Genomic DNA, 14,495 nt, shown 5'->3' on the forward strand with positions numbered 1-14,495 from the left:
GAAAGAAAATTTTATTGTAGAGGAAACATCTAACCATACCACAGTTATCCTTATTAGGCTTAATTTTACATAATAGCTTCAAATTCTAAAGTGCCAAAATGTTTTGCTGATTAAAATTTCAGAAGATGTTGTATTTTGAAACTGTAAACACCCCTGAGAGCAGAGAGAACTGCTGAAGTCTATTAGGAAATTTAGAATTATAAAAATGATAGGAGGAGACTGTCTTACTTGCCAAGGTTCATTTAATCCTCACAGTGATATGAAGCTGAAGAGGAAGCAAAAACACAGAGGAAGCAACACTGCTGAGTGAGACCAAGAAATCCTGGTGAACATGAGATTAGCCTGAAATGTCATATGACAGTAAAAATAGCTAAGATTGTTTTTAGGCAATTCACTGTATCATGAAGCTGCCAAGTGAAGAAAAAGACAGCAGTCCTGCTGTACCTTTTACTGTCACTATACCTACAGCTGAATTCTGAAATCAGATTCAGGCCACAGAAACTGTAGAAAGACAGAAATGCATTAAAAATGATTAAGAAGTAAACAGGAATGACTGATGAGGGAAGATTAAAATAGCTTGCTGTGTGAATGATAAATGATGACTCAGAGGAGATGAGATAGCTGACTACAAATAGATCTGGACAAAAGGAAAAGTCACTAGCTTCTGTTCTTCAGTTTGCCTTATTCTTAAAAAAAAAAAAAAAAAAAAAAAAAAAAAACAGGAAAAGGAAGAAATCTTGCTCAGTTCTAACTCCAAGAGCCTGACTGACAGCACATACAATCTGTCAGTCCCAAGATGAAATGTTTCCAGGATAGATATATCTAACACATATATTGCAACCACAACATGTTAAAGAAAAGTATACAAGTTAAACCTTTATTTGACTGTCTTGCATTTGTGTCAAAATGTTCTTCTCATACTCCCTTTCCTGGAGACATTATCTGAGGTGAGAAATTATCTGAGGGATTATCTGAAGGCCCCTTTCTGGAATTTGTGGTTAGCTTGGTTTCTAAGGTACTCAGGTATTCACTGGAAGAGCATTTGTCTTTATGGGATAAGATAGTTATATAATGTAACATCATTACCTCACTTAGAATCCCAAGTAAGTCACATGGTTTTAGGCTTGGTTTTAATAATTTGCTTCTGAGCTTGCTATATTATTTACACAGCTATACTGGTATGTGTTATGAAAAATAATTGTGATTCTTTTCTTATCCTAACAAACCTTATGGTTTGATTTTCCAAGGTGATAAATGGAAAAAAGCCTTGTGTTTAATAGGAGATAAATATAATGGAGCAAAGGGGCCCATATTTGAGTTCATTAAGATTGATTTAAAATATAAAGGAGAAAGGATTTTCCATGACAAAACATATTTTATCTGGTAGCTTTCTGTTCTCTCACTCCCTTCCCTCCTTCTCTCCCCATGATATATCCAATATTCTTTCTTTCAATAGGTATGTAAAATTTTATGTTTTAAATTTTATTAAGTTTTTAAATTTTATGTTTAAAATTTTATGTTTGTTTGATTAGTTTGATAAGTTTGATAAGTTTGTTGATTTCATCTAAGATAAAACAGTTTTTAATGACAGCTTATTAAAGCAGTTAACATAGATATTGAATTATCTCCATAAAATATTAGTACCAATACAAAATAAATATGTGCTGTAGGACATTTTAGCCACAGAATAACACTTCTAATGTTTAAACATCTTAAATTTTTCTTTAACACTACAAAAGTGTTAATGTTGTCACTGTTGGTAAAAAGCAATTTAAAAGGAGAGAAATTATTTTATGGCCTTAAGCTTTTATTCTTGATAAAAATTGTAATATGTATTAATTTTTAAACCTAAAAATACTTCAACTATTAAAGTAAGGATTGAATCTTGATATTTACAAAAGTTCAGCTATTAACTGAGTCTGGATAACAGAAGGGCAGAGTTAAATTCCTTGGAATTGCCTGAGAGAGCCCTGTGTGTTTTAAGTCAGAGACTGAGCACTGTTATAGTGCTGCATTTTATCCATCTAAGGACTGATATCATGATATTCAATCTACTAGAATGTCCTTGTTCAGCTCAAACCCGAACATCCTAGCAATTGATCAGGCTACATTTTTTACTGTGGATTTAATTGTGAAGACAGACATCACTGGCCAACAAGTTGTCTTTTTAGGTTGTTATCTTTCTTGGAAGGATTTTTATTTATTAAATGCATCTGCATCTTACTCAGCAAACTTTCTTATTGCAAATGGTGAAAATTAAGTTTTGGCATTTAATGGTGCTTTGAATAAATTACCAATGCTTAGAATTTTTATGGTTAAGAAACATTTCCCACAGAGTTGGTTTTCACTTCAAGTTTCTGTTTTATAAGCAAAAATTGGTCATCACAGAGACCTAACACTGAGTATTGATTATTTCCAGACTCAGCTGTAGACATGATCTCAGACTAATTTGTGTTGGGGGGAAATGAAAGTGTTTCATTTTTCCTAATATTTTCTTTGTAAATATGATAAGTACACAGAAGTGTGGTATTTTAAAATCTCTTTATGTGCAAAGTAATACAGTTCTAACCTATTTTCAGAAAACATTTCAGTTTTCTTGAAAGATTTTCCTTTTTTTTTTGCTTCAGTTTTTCCTTAGTAAATCCTAATTATTCCTAAAGTCACTGTAAGCAAAGTTTTTAGTTCATTCAAATTATCTAGACTTTACTATTTGTTTAAAAGAAGCAAATGTTTTATTTACAAATGAAATAAAATAACTCCAGGATAAAAGCACATTAATAAGAAGTTCCTGAAAATATTTCTAAGCTTGCCGAAGGTAAATTTTTAGAAAGTGAAACTAAGTACAGATCTTACTAAAATCAATCTTCAATTTAAATTTTTCCTATCCTCTTGTAATGAGATTTATGTGAGCTTTTAACTCCAACAGAATTGTGAGAATTTGGCCTCACTAGTCTCTTTAGCATACAAAAATGTATAAGCACTATTTCAGAGAGAATTTTTTTGTATTCCATGGAAAATAACAACTGAGCTGATGAGTTCCAATCAGTCTTTTAAGATGATGAACAACTGTTCATATAACATGGAAGATGCTGAAGTGAATAGCTCTCAAAATCCTTTTTAACAGATTAGGTCCTCAGATGTCTGTCTCTCCCAAATTATTTTGCATATTAACCAAAATGCTGTTTCTTCAAAGATAGGCTTTGTGTTGGCTTGTCATTGGTAAATTGTATAAGCAGCATTGTGAGCCAAAGGACCAATAACAATCTGGCTACAATGGTCCCTTCTCACCCCTACTCCCCAGGGAAATTCCTGGGAATTACTGGGATGTAGAATTGAACAACTCCTGTTTGCCTCAGTTCTTATACTCTTCCCTGCATCAGAACACAGCACAACTGCAAAAGGTACTATTGTCTTCATTATTCTGGGGTTAACCACTGTGCCTGTAGGGCAGCATCTCCTATGAAATGGGAGATGTGAGTTCAGATGTTCATTTTATGGACTGAAGCTGAGTTTCAGAGCCACAAAGCAATGCTTTGTCATTCTGTTTAACCAAACTTCATAGGAAATGTGAAGGAAGCCAGGACTTTAAACCTGCCCTCCTCTTTAGCAGCTCATATTGACTGACTTAGACTTATCCCATGTGTGTGCTGGGCAATATGAAACTCATTTTAGTCATTTACATTTACATTCCTGTTTAAAAACTAGAAAATTTAATGTTTAAAATAGGTTTGTGGACTTTACTCTTTGAACCTGAGATCTAAATACTAATGGAAATGGTGCAGTTTACAACTTTGATGTTCAAGTGCACTAAGACTTACACTAGTTAGTTCTAGGTAGAATAATTAAATTAGCTACATCATGAAACAGTACAATGAAGTGTATTGACAAGTACCTGCTATCTGTAAGGTATTCCTTAAAAAGATATGTTTTGCATTGTAGAAGATATTTATTACCAGAAAGGGTCACTGCAATGATAAGAAATTAGCAAGATACCTTATTAAAGGCTGCAATGAAATGAGATGTTTTCAGATATGTTTCTCTCACAATTTCATTTATTTCTGTGGTTGTATGAGTTACAATATTTATGATTTTACTGATAGCACAGAAATGATAAGCATAATTCAGTATTCACAGATGCATATTGTAACTGAAGTGTAAAAATTGTTCTTTCTCATTGCAATGAAGTTGCCATGTATCTTTGATTTTTATGAAATATTCACAATAGTAATGTATGCAGACCACCAAGGCAATCAGATCTCAATTATTCACATGTTAATATTATTCTCATCCTTTGAATTTCTGCAGCATGTTTTCCTGACTGTTCATTTGAATATGAGAACCCACCAGACAACTATTTTTTCTTTGTGTTACAAAAATGTTGTACATTTGCATTGCAAGGGAAAACTACAAGAGGGAAATATTCAATGTCCTATTCAAACTCTATTTAAATAGTACACAGCAAAACTGGGCAGAAATAAAATGAGAATTTTCAGGTTGTAAAAAGGAATAGTTCACTAAATCCATTTTAAATGGCTAAACAATAGAGGAAATACAGAGTGTAGTACTCTGGTGTTTGGAAAACAGTTGTGATGGTAATAATTAAAGAGGGGTTTTGTTTATAATTTTCATGCAAATTTTGTCTGGCAGAAGATTTCCTTTAGATTTTTTCCCTTGTCATTTTTATTATTGTGTCAGTTATACCCAGGAATCCCAGCTGAGATCATGACATTGTGTGACAGAGCTCAGCCAAAAAAAAAAAAAAAAAAAAAGGCAAGTCTAAAGTCTAAAAAGTGAAAACATAGGTATAAAAAAGTGACTTACTGAGAGTCATACAGAAAATTAGTGGAAGAGACAGGTCTACAAGCCAAGTCTACTGTTATCTAGACCAGAGACCAACATTGCCCCAATGAGATGATAAGCTTGCACAGAGAACATTAACAAGATGTTAAGACCAGACTTTCACAAACATGAACTATCACTACCCATGTGAATTTTTCCCAACAAAGGTACACCAAAATGGTGTGTATTTTGATGGCATCAGGGAATACCAGCGGTTTTCTGTTCACCAGCTATTTGAGTGCTGGAATTTTTATTTTTATGCCTAGCTACTCTGCCATGTAACCTCTTCAGATTGTGTCATTAGGGCTCTTTAAGCAAACACAGCTATGCAAAGTGCACCTTGACTCCTGTGTAAATATAGTTATATCTAAGATGGATTTAAACTTGCAAGTTCTCAGATAATATCAGCTGTCTACTTTCTGCCAACATGGAGCTCAATGTGCAACATGTTTTTGTTTCTTAAGTGGATTGTCTTCAAACTGTACTAAGTACAGTTATGAATGTATAGTTATGAGTGTACTTAGTACTGTACGGTGCTAAGTGTACTGTTATGAGTGTTCCAAATATTCAGGATAGCTATTTACAGGCATGACTTCAACATGCATGATCTGCACAGGAATCTAGAAATACAGATATTAACTGTGTCATATAATAAAGTTCAAAGGATTTTGATCAGGTCGGTTTCCCTGGTTTTCCATGTTGAAATCTCTGCATGCATACAGTATCTTGTGTTTCTAGAATGTATTTAAATTTGATAAACTTACAAGAAAATTTATTTTCTTCTACAGTGTTTTCTTTAAATGTTGTAATATAAAGTAAACTGTTATTTTAAGTGTTTAAGGAAGTGAAAGCAAGTTGACTGATAGCCTCCACTCTGTGTATGTGTGCTTGAAAATAAGCAGAACATTTTTTAGGACTCTGGAGGATTGCCCACGTCTCCATTGTGTGTTTTATCCTAAGGGTGGGGTTTGGATCATGTGTTATGGAGACAGTCAAAGTACTGATGGCTACTGTTCACTAGGAACTGTGCAGAGTTCAGTAACAATGGTTTCTTTTTTTTCTTCAGTATAGCTTAATATATGGTAGCTACTGATTTAAAATATGAAACTTCTGCTAGTTAATGTCAAGCTTTAGGTGTCCAGAATAGAGGTCATTATTCCTTTTCATCTTGAGAAAAGTGTGAGCAGTACTGGATTCTCTTGCCTGAGCTGCAACTGTGATATGATCAAAAGAAAGAACAGGTTAAAAAATAGTAACATAAATCTTAACTGTAAGAGATGACCTATATTTGACTGCTGTTTAAATGACCTCCTTCTTACAAAATAAGTTTTCATTCTAAAAAGGTATACATATTTTTGACATGTCTGTTATCAAATACAACTAAAGAAAACCCAGCAGCTACATGGGATAATTTATTTCTTTTCACCTCCATCTAAATAAATTGACGTAAGTGGAATGACCTGCTGGCAGGTGGAACTTGCATACATAGTAACAAAATCAAATGCACTTTAAAAGGGTGAGACTAGATGAACACAAAAAGTGTTTTTCTTATTTTGGCAAATCTTTCCCAAGAATGTATTTTTAAGATTACATATGGTCTTGTGATCTCAGAAGAAAAAGCTAAATAGCAAGTAAAACTGCATTCATACAATTAAGGAAGTTTGTTTTCATAGTTTTTAATTTTAGGAGCGTAAGCCATTTGTGTTTCCCCTGCCTTTTATCTTTCTTTTTTTTCTTTTTTTTCTTTTTTTTCACAGAATTGGTAAGGAAAATTGTTCTGATAGAAACATATTGATTGCAGTAAAGAACTATATGTTACTGGTCCTGCATTCCTTACGGTGGTCAATGATATTTAACTGGTGATAAATGTGCTCTGGCTGACACCAAACGAAAGCAAAGTTGTCTTTCATTTTTAGAATTTGTTCTCCACAGGGCCTTGAATGTTCATTTCTTTGTCATAAGATAAGGATTCATTCTCTTGCTTTGCAGTTTCTAGATAGCTAGGTACTTAAAAAGTCAATTCCCAAGCATAAATCCACATATGATTACAGCAGAGCTCCAATAACAGAGCATTGTGTTAAGAGATGTATTGGTATATTTTATATCTGTAAAGATGAGAGGTTTTAATTTGGCTTATTAACAAAAATTTAAAATATATTACCTTTGTTTTATCGATGATCATTTTTAGAAAGTATAACTCTTCCAAGTTTAGATTCACCCTATGGGAAAAATTAAAAAGTGAATTATTGGTGGAAAAATCATCAAAGCCAAAGGTAACTGTATGCTATGAAACATAATTCTCTTTGTTCTTTATTTAAGGGTTAAAGCCAAGTAATCCAACCATGACCGGCAAAACACAGACCAGCAATGTCACCAATAAGAATGACCCGAAGTCCATCAACTCTAGAGTCTTCATTGGTAATCTGAACACAGCCATTGTCAAAAAAGGTGACATCGAAGCGATCTTTGCAAAGTATGGAAAAATAGTTGGCTGCTCAGTGCACAAAGGTTACGCATTTGTACAGTACATGAGCGAGAGGCATGCAAGGGCTGCAGTGGCAGGAGAGAACGCCAGGATCATTGCAGGGCAGCCACTAGGTAAGTGCTTGCTCATATCATTCAAATATATTTTTCTCTTCCTTTTCTATATCATCTGTTGTTGGTACCTTGGGGACCAGTAAGTTGGTTTTTCCATTGTTCCCTCTAAGTGTATTTCGAGGATGTTGGATCTAGCAGAATTTTGGAAATATTACATGTTACTTAGTTATTACAAAATTTTTAGTGCTATAAACTGCCGATTTATTAAGCACATTGTTTCTGAGTGCTTATACTTCTCTATGTAACCCCATTGCAGTGAATATGATTATTCATGTGAAGAAAATATAAGCATTTTCTCTTAAGGTCTATTAGTAAATTTAATGTGATATAATGAGTCTTGTCTAATAGATGTGGTTATCTTGACTGTAATGAGTCTAAAATAATATCCAGCTCAGTGGTGTGCCAGATTTTAGACAGAAGCAAAAGAATGAGTTTTGTTAGTCCTTGAACTTGTATCAAATCAAACTGTAATGCAGTTATTCATTTAGAAAACTATTCGTTTTCCATTTCATTATTCGATTTTTGCTTACAAAAATTTTAGGTTGAAGTTTTTCCCCACATAATGTTGTAGACACTGTTCCTCTGAACTCCAAACTAAAAAAAAAAAAAAAAAACACATAGTTTATTATTATTATTTATTTTCTAGTACTTTGTTATGAATGTTTGTGTAAGTTCTGTTTTTCCTTATTGAAAATGTCACCTCTGAAAGCTATTTCCAATTAGATATGGAGGCTGGCAATGACAAAATTATCTGCAATACAGTACTAAACCCATCTGCTACATGTATAGTAATTACTGACAGTACAGTAAAATATTTGGGAGACATCTCTCACTAGACCTCTGAGCTAAATTGCTCAGACCAAATCCACTTGTGTAATGGCTATGCCAGGAAGAGGTGAAGTGCAGTTAGTGTTTTGGCTGTAACAAGTCATAAAGAATGGACATGGCTTATTCATTTTCAATTTCTCAGGCTGTGGAAATCTTTTTTTCTGATTATTTGTAGAAATTGAGGTATTTGTGTTAGATATGTTGTTGTTTTGTCACAGCTGTTAAACAGTAATTTTAAATTTTATAAACCCTGTATTTTGGGTTCAAAAGAAAAACAGATTAAAGAAATCCAATTACATTTTAGGGGAGACTACTTTACAACTTCTTTTAGGAAAAGTTATATATATGAGTGAAATAAAAGAACTCAAGTGAGAAAAGCAAGGCTGCAAAGTCAGTCTGTGAGATGGCATTATTAGAAGATGTTTCCTGGAGCAGTGGTCTCTGAGCAATAGGCCATGTAATGCCATCAGTGCATTATTTACAGCTCTTTGCACACTGGTCTGACCAGATTTTTTAAACTGTGTTTTCCTAAGGCAATAGATCTGTTATTACTATGACTACTGTTGTTAGTCTCTTTTAGTTTTTCTTGTGGAGTCTGTAATATGCTGAGTGCTTTGTGCAAGAAGATGCCCTTGCTGTACTCAAAGTACTTTTGTGCTTTGTACAAAAGGTAGGTGGAGCTGGTATAAAGCCAATTAAGGGGCCAATAATTACTTGAATTATTCAAATTATTTAATAACAATGGAAAGTTTATCCACAACTAAGTTTCAGCTGTATAATCATAAAATACTTTGATTACTCTGCCAAGTCATGTGGAGGAAGATTTCATGCTTCAGTTCCTGATATATCAAGGAATATGAAGAATAAGCAAGGTGAAATTTTCTTTAAGTGTCCCAGGCCTCATTTACAGTTTCTGTATAACAAATACAGTTGTCATTAGTATTTTCTGACAAAGAAAATGATTTTGTAGAAGTGGTACTCCTTGTTAGACAAACTGCTACTACGAATTCTTTTTATTAGCAGTAGACATTAATAGTTGCCTCAAAATAATGAGGAGCCAATAGATAAAATTTTCTTGGCGTTATGACACAGAAGAATAACTTATGTGTAAATTGTGCTTTTGAATGGGAGGAAATAGCAGGCAGGACCATTACGGTGAAACTACTTGATAATTTACATATGAGAGAAGACAGTTCTATATCCTGAGAGCCGTGTATTCTGGAAAAAAAAAAAAAATATATATATATATATATATATATATCAACAGTCAAAGTATGGAAAGGGGACAAGAAAAGAAAAGCTATTTATCAATGTACAAATAAACTTCGCTAACACAGCTGGATTTTCTTTTAAAGGGAATTAGAATATATTAATAATGCAATGAGGGCTGGATGGTAGTCAGCTGTTGCAAGCTGTTTGAAGAAAGGAATATTTGAAAAAGATTATCACATATGGTATATATGTCTGATACTACCATAGACACTAGTACTCAGTACTCAAAAGAAGGAATAAGACTCACAAAAGAAGGAATAACTTAGACTGTATTATTAATCTACATCAATCCTTTCATACTTTTGGTAAATTGACCATTAATGTTTGCTCTTGTCTTCTGTGTGGTCTTGCCATTCAAAATTGTGATGTCATTTACAACAGCTTTAGCAGTATTAGAAATATATTGCATATATGTAACTGAAATTTAAAATTGAAGCTTTAAATTCTTATAGCTCTATGCAGCATTATACAATTTACTGATGATAATGCTAAAATTCCCATCCAGTTTTAGGTAAGGGAACTGCATGAATGTGCATTAAGTTCCTGCCTAAATATTTTTCTGGGTGGGTTTCCAAAGTGTTAGGCTTCATAAGTACATAAAAAGGCATTTTTTAATGAATTTCTTAGAAGCACAAATCTTAAGCCTTCTTAGTGTTTGCCAGCTTTGTTGCCAGCTTTCATGTGGGTCTTTATAATTGTCCTGCTGGTCTCCTTGTACAACTCCCAAGCTCCTGCCGACATGCTTGGTGGCCAGTCTTGTATAATGGCAATACCATGGATATCGTAACTTCAGGGAAGCAGATTTCATGGGCTATGTGGTTCTTTCCAAAATTTCCAATCTATGACGTACATCAAGCACTAAAAATCTGTGGGGAAGAGACCTTAAAGGAACATAAAATTTAAAAAAAAAAAAAATATAGGAAATTTATTGGTCTTATGAAGTTCAGTGCGCTTTCTTGAAGTGATATACCTTCAAGGGAATAGCACATTTTCCTGACATACAGCAGGACAGGGACAGGTCAGTATTGGGCCCAGGAGTGTGTTTCACAATGATTACTTTGTGAACTCCTTCAAGCTGGAGCCAAGAAATTATTCAACTTGTTTTAGAATAAAAACTGCAAATGATATTCCCAGTTATGAGAACACACCCACAGAATCCCCTCTGCTGTATCACCTCAAAAGTTTTTCATCTACTTAAATACATCTATGAGTTAGAAAATATTTGTCCGTATCCACCTCTTTGCCACAGAGGGTAGGGAGATTAGCAGGAATAATCCTGAGGAAATACCACGTTTCTCCCCTGACCTCTACCAAGGGTAATGTTACACAATTAATTATTTAATTAAAAGACCTTTGTGTGGATTCAGACTCTGTGTGCTTATTGGCGCAGCGCACCGGGCACAAACGTACGGACAGAAATGTTACACATCTGTGGTGAGAAGATGACTAGAGATCTGCTTGCTTCAAAGCAAATGGAGCAAGTCCCTTGTGGCAGTTGTGGTTTGAGGAGCAAGCTGCACTAAGATTGTAAGTTTTGGATACATGATAGAGAACACAGTTTTTCCCCTGATGTTTTCTCCTGCCGCTAAAGTTCTTCACAAGGGTCACGGCAACATTATTTAACTTTTGTGTGCATCCCCGCACACATGTATTCTGTAAAAGCCAACACCCCATACAGTATATTTAATGTTCCATAACTTTATATTCCTGATTACATTATGCGTTAGGAAAAGATTTGTAAGAGCATTCATCTGAAGTGCTGGTTTACCTGTCGTAGCATCCTGCACATCACAATGTCCCTGATTTGATTGGTTTATAGTTCATAGCCTTACCTTTTGAAATTATATGACCTATTTGTTTCCTCTTTCAAAAACATTTTTTTCACACTTTAAACCCGGAACAAGTGTTTGATTTGGACCAGAATAAGAGCCAAACCACCTTCATAGGCATCTTGAATAAGCAAGTTAAATACTGCTTGACTAATAGTTTTGGTCTCTGCTGTTGCTTTTGTAATACACCATAGAGTTGCATACTTGGATACTAAGAAAAAGGAAAAAGCTTACAGTACCAAGACTGTGAAAGACACTGTAGTTCTTGATTTGATGCCCTTTTTAACTAATAAATTAGTTCCATTGTAGTTTCAATCCTGTTTCGTTGCTTTAAGTATTATTCACGTATGTCTGCCTTCAGGTCTAAATTAGATGCAGTCTCTGAGTACCAAGTGAGCACATATTGACATATAGCCTAGGGTAAGATGGTGGTTTCAGATAATTATTTTGGGCGACATACTCTATTGCACATTCTTTTGAGAAGCACAGAAGCCCTGCAGGGGCTTTCTAAATGATGACTACCCAGTAGAAAATATCCAAGGAGGAGAGCAGGTAATAAAGAGGGCCTTTAGAGAGATTCGACATATACCTTTGTTGTAAATTGAATTGATGTGACAATAGGGCTGTTTTTCCTTTTGTTTCCACTGCTTCTACTCAGAACAGGTCTTCTCTATTTTGTATTTGTAATGTCTAGAAATACCAAGGGATTTAACTATGTATTTGCAGAACCAGAACTTTCCAGAGTGAATTAATTCATCTCAATCTGAAGTTCCAGACAACATTAACTATGTCATGAATATTTGTATGCAAATATATATATATATTTTAGAATAAATATGCTGTTTTAGTGAGCTTGTTTGTTAAAAAATGTACTTTGGCTTGAAAATTGATGCAATTATTCAAATTTCCTTAGTGACAAAACTTTCTTTAAATCAATTTTACACTATTTGTAAGAAAGAAAATTCAAAACTGAATTAGCGATTGTTTGCTTTTAACTTTGTCGTCAATTTTCAGTCAGTAGCATGCAAGTACAACAATCCTAGAATACATTCATTTGTACAACCATAAGCCATTATTTATGGAAACAATCCCGTTACACACCTGTATTCAGCTACTATTGTAGCAGGATATATCTGTGCAGAACAAAAAGAAAGTAATACTTTCCTGTTTTAACGTGTGTAATGGATGAGAAGCTGGAAAGATTCCTAATCTTCCTTCTGGCAAGTCTGTGAAATTTGAATTTTTATGAGTCAAAACTTTCTAGGCAAGCACAATGATTGTCTTAGAGAAACCCCAGAGACTGGATGAATATAAAAAAAAAAAAAAAAAAGTTTTGGTATTTTAACATATACCTTAATAAGACTTACTAAAAATAAAATACTATATGCATACAATAATTAATTACATATTAATGTTAGATTTCAAGCCTTATACTTTAAGAAATTGGATGTTGCATGTTCACATTACTGAATCAGAAAGAGCAATACACTTTACACAAAATTCTTTGGTCCATCATAATTTTTGCAATGTAGATTCTAATGTTTTGTACTTATCAGCACTGCACCATGAATGAATAATCTGAGAACTGAAACTTAAAAATACACAAGTAATTGCCTACCCAAGTGAGCCTTAAACAAAGCCTTTAAGACTTGCTAAGTATAATGTGATAAGTATATATTGTATAGTTTTCATCACTTAAATGTTGTATCTCAAAGAATACTGTATTATTCTGCTGTAATAACACATTTCTTTCTGATTAGTTCTTAAACAAAAGTGAATACACATGTGAAATTCTGTATCATTATCATTTTTTTAAACAAACAAAAAATTTCAAATAAACACAAACACATGCCAGCATATATTATGCATACCTAGAGTGTACAACACACAAACCTATAAAAGCTGTGAGAGATCATATGATATTGACTTATTGTGGGGATGATTTTTAAATTTGCTGAATTATATAACTACTTTGCTGGACTCTTCTTGAATCAAGATTAATTTCTATTGAAAAATAGCTGCCATCGTTAGGATGAGCTTTAGAGAAGATTTTCATCTGGTGTTTCTTATATTGAACAAAACATAAAGTAATGATAAAGAAAAAATTTAAGTACCAAGTGGTTTTCTAAAACAAAATAAATGAATAAATATAAAGTGAATATAAATATAAATGAATAAATACATAAATAGCCATGATGAATATAATTCCATCTATGTCTCAGGAACATAGAGAGAAAATGAGGATATCAGCTTGGTCCTGTGCTGTCTTTATTAAAATCTTTTCCCACTAAATCACATCTTAGATGATTTCTTCATCACTCAGTCCTCAGGCATGAATAGAATATTGCAAATCTTCTGAGAAAAATATATTAATTAATATTCCACTGCTTAGTTCAAAGTTTAGATTTTACCACTAGAATTGACTCTTTAACCTTATTTTCAATCTGTTCCTATATTTGGGAACAAGTATGATCCTTTTTCAGCCTATGCAGGAACAGGGACTCTGCCTAAATCTATCCCATAAGTCTCCACCTTCTTGATGGCTACCCATGTCCTTGTGTTCTTGGTTCCACCTATGTAACAGCTGACATTATTGTGAAATCTCACTGTAGGGGACCTTGGAAACAAACACTGATCATTGCTCATGAGGGTCTTCTGGTAATAGATAATTTCCAGATTCCATCCCCATTGCACCCTTTGGTCTTACCCAATACTTTTATACCTTTTATTGTTGCTTCACTAAAATTCATTGTCTACAGCCACAACAGTAGACAATGCTTCAGCAGAGTAATGCAGTTGACTTTCCATATGCTTTTGATTGACCCTAGTCATCTCTCCAAGGTTCTGTTTATTTGTTTGATTGATAGATTTGTTTTGTGATTTTTGTTTTTGTTGTTGTTTTAATCAGTATTTTCTCATCTTCAATATAGTAACACTGATTTGAACCGTTTCAGGTACTATCCATACATATAAATCAAATCATATGAAGGAAGGGTTATTTTTAACAATCACTCTATCAGCTGTTCAGGGCAGGACAATTTCTTAATTAATGTGTGCTTTTTTACAGAAGGGCAAACTCAATGTTTCATTGTGTAATTAAAATCTATATTCTAATGGAATAAACCACTT

The 14,495-nt window shown here is 33.6% G+C and overlaps 1 protein-coding gene across 1 annotated transcript in view; it reads left to right on the top strand.

The window, feature by feature from the left end:
* The first annotated feature begins 7,181 nt into the window (after positions 1 to 7,181).
* The window catches only part of RALYL (RALY RNA binding protein like), a 224,467-nt gene continuing 217,153 nt past the window's right edge, over positions 7,182 to 14,495 (top strand). The window contains exon 1 of the mRNA XM_035546265.1: positions 7,182 to 7,437. Within this exon, the coding sequence (XP_035402158.1) occupies positions 7,182 to 7,437 (256 nt within the window). The remainder of the gene's footprint in view (positions 7,438 to 14,495) is intronic.

This window comes from Cygnus atratus, chromosome 2, assembly GCF_013377495.2.
Source record: "Cygnus atratus isolate AKBS03 ecotype Queensland, Australia chromosome 2, CAtr_DNAZoo_HiC_assembly, whole genome shotgun sequence".
NCBI lineage: Eukaryota > Metazoa > Chordata > Aves > Anseriformes > Anatidae > Cygnus > Cygnus atratus.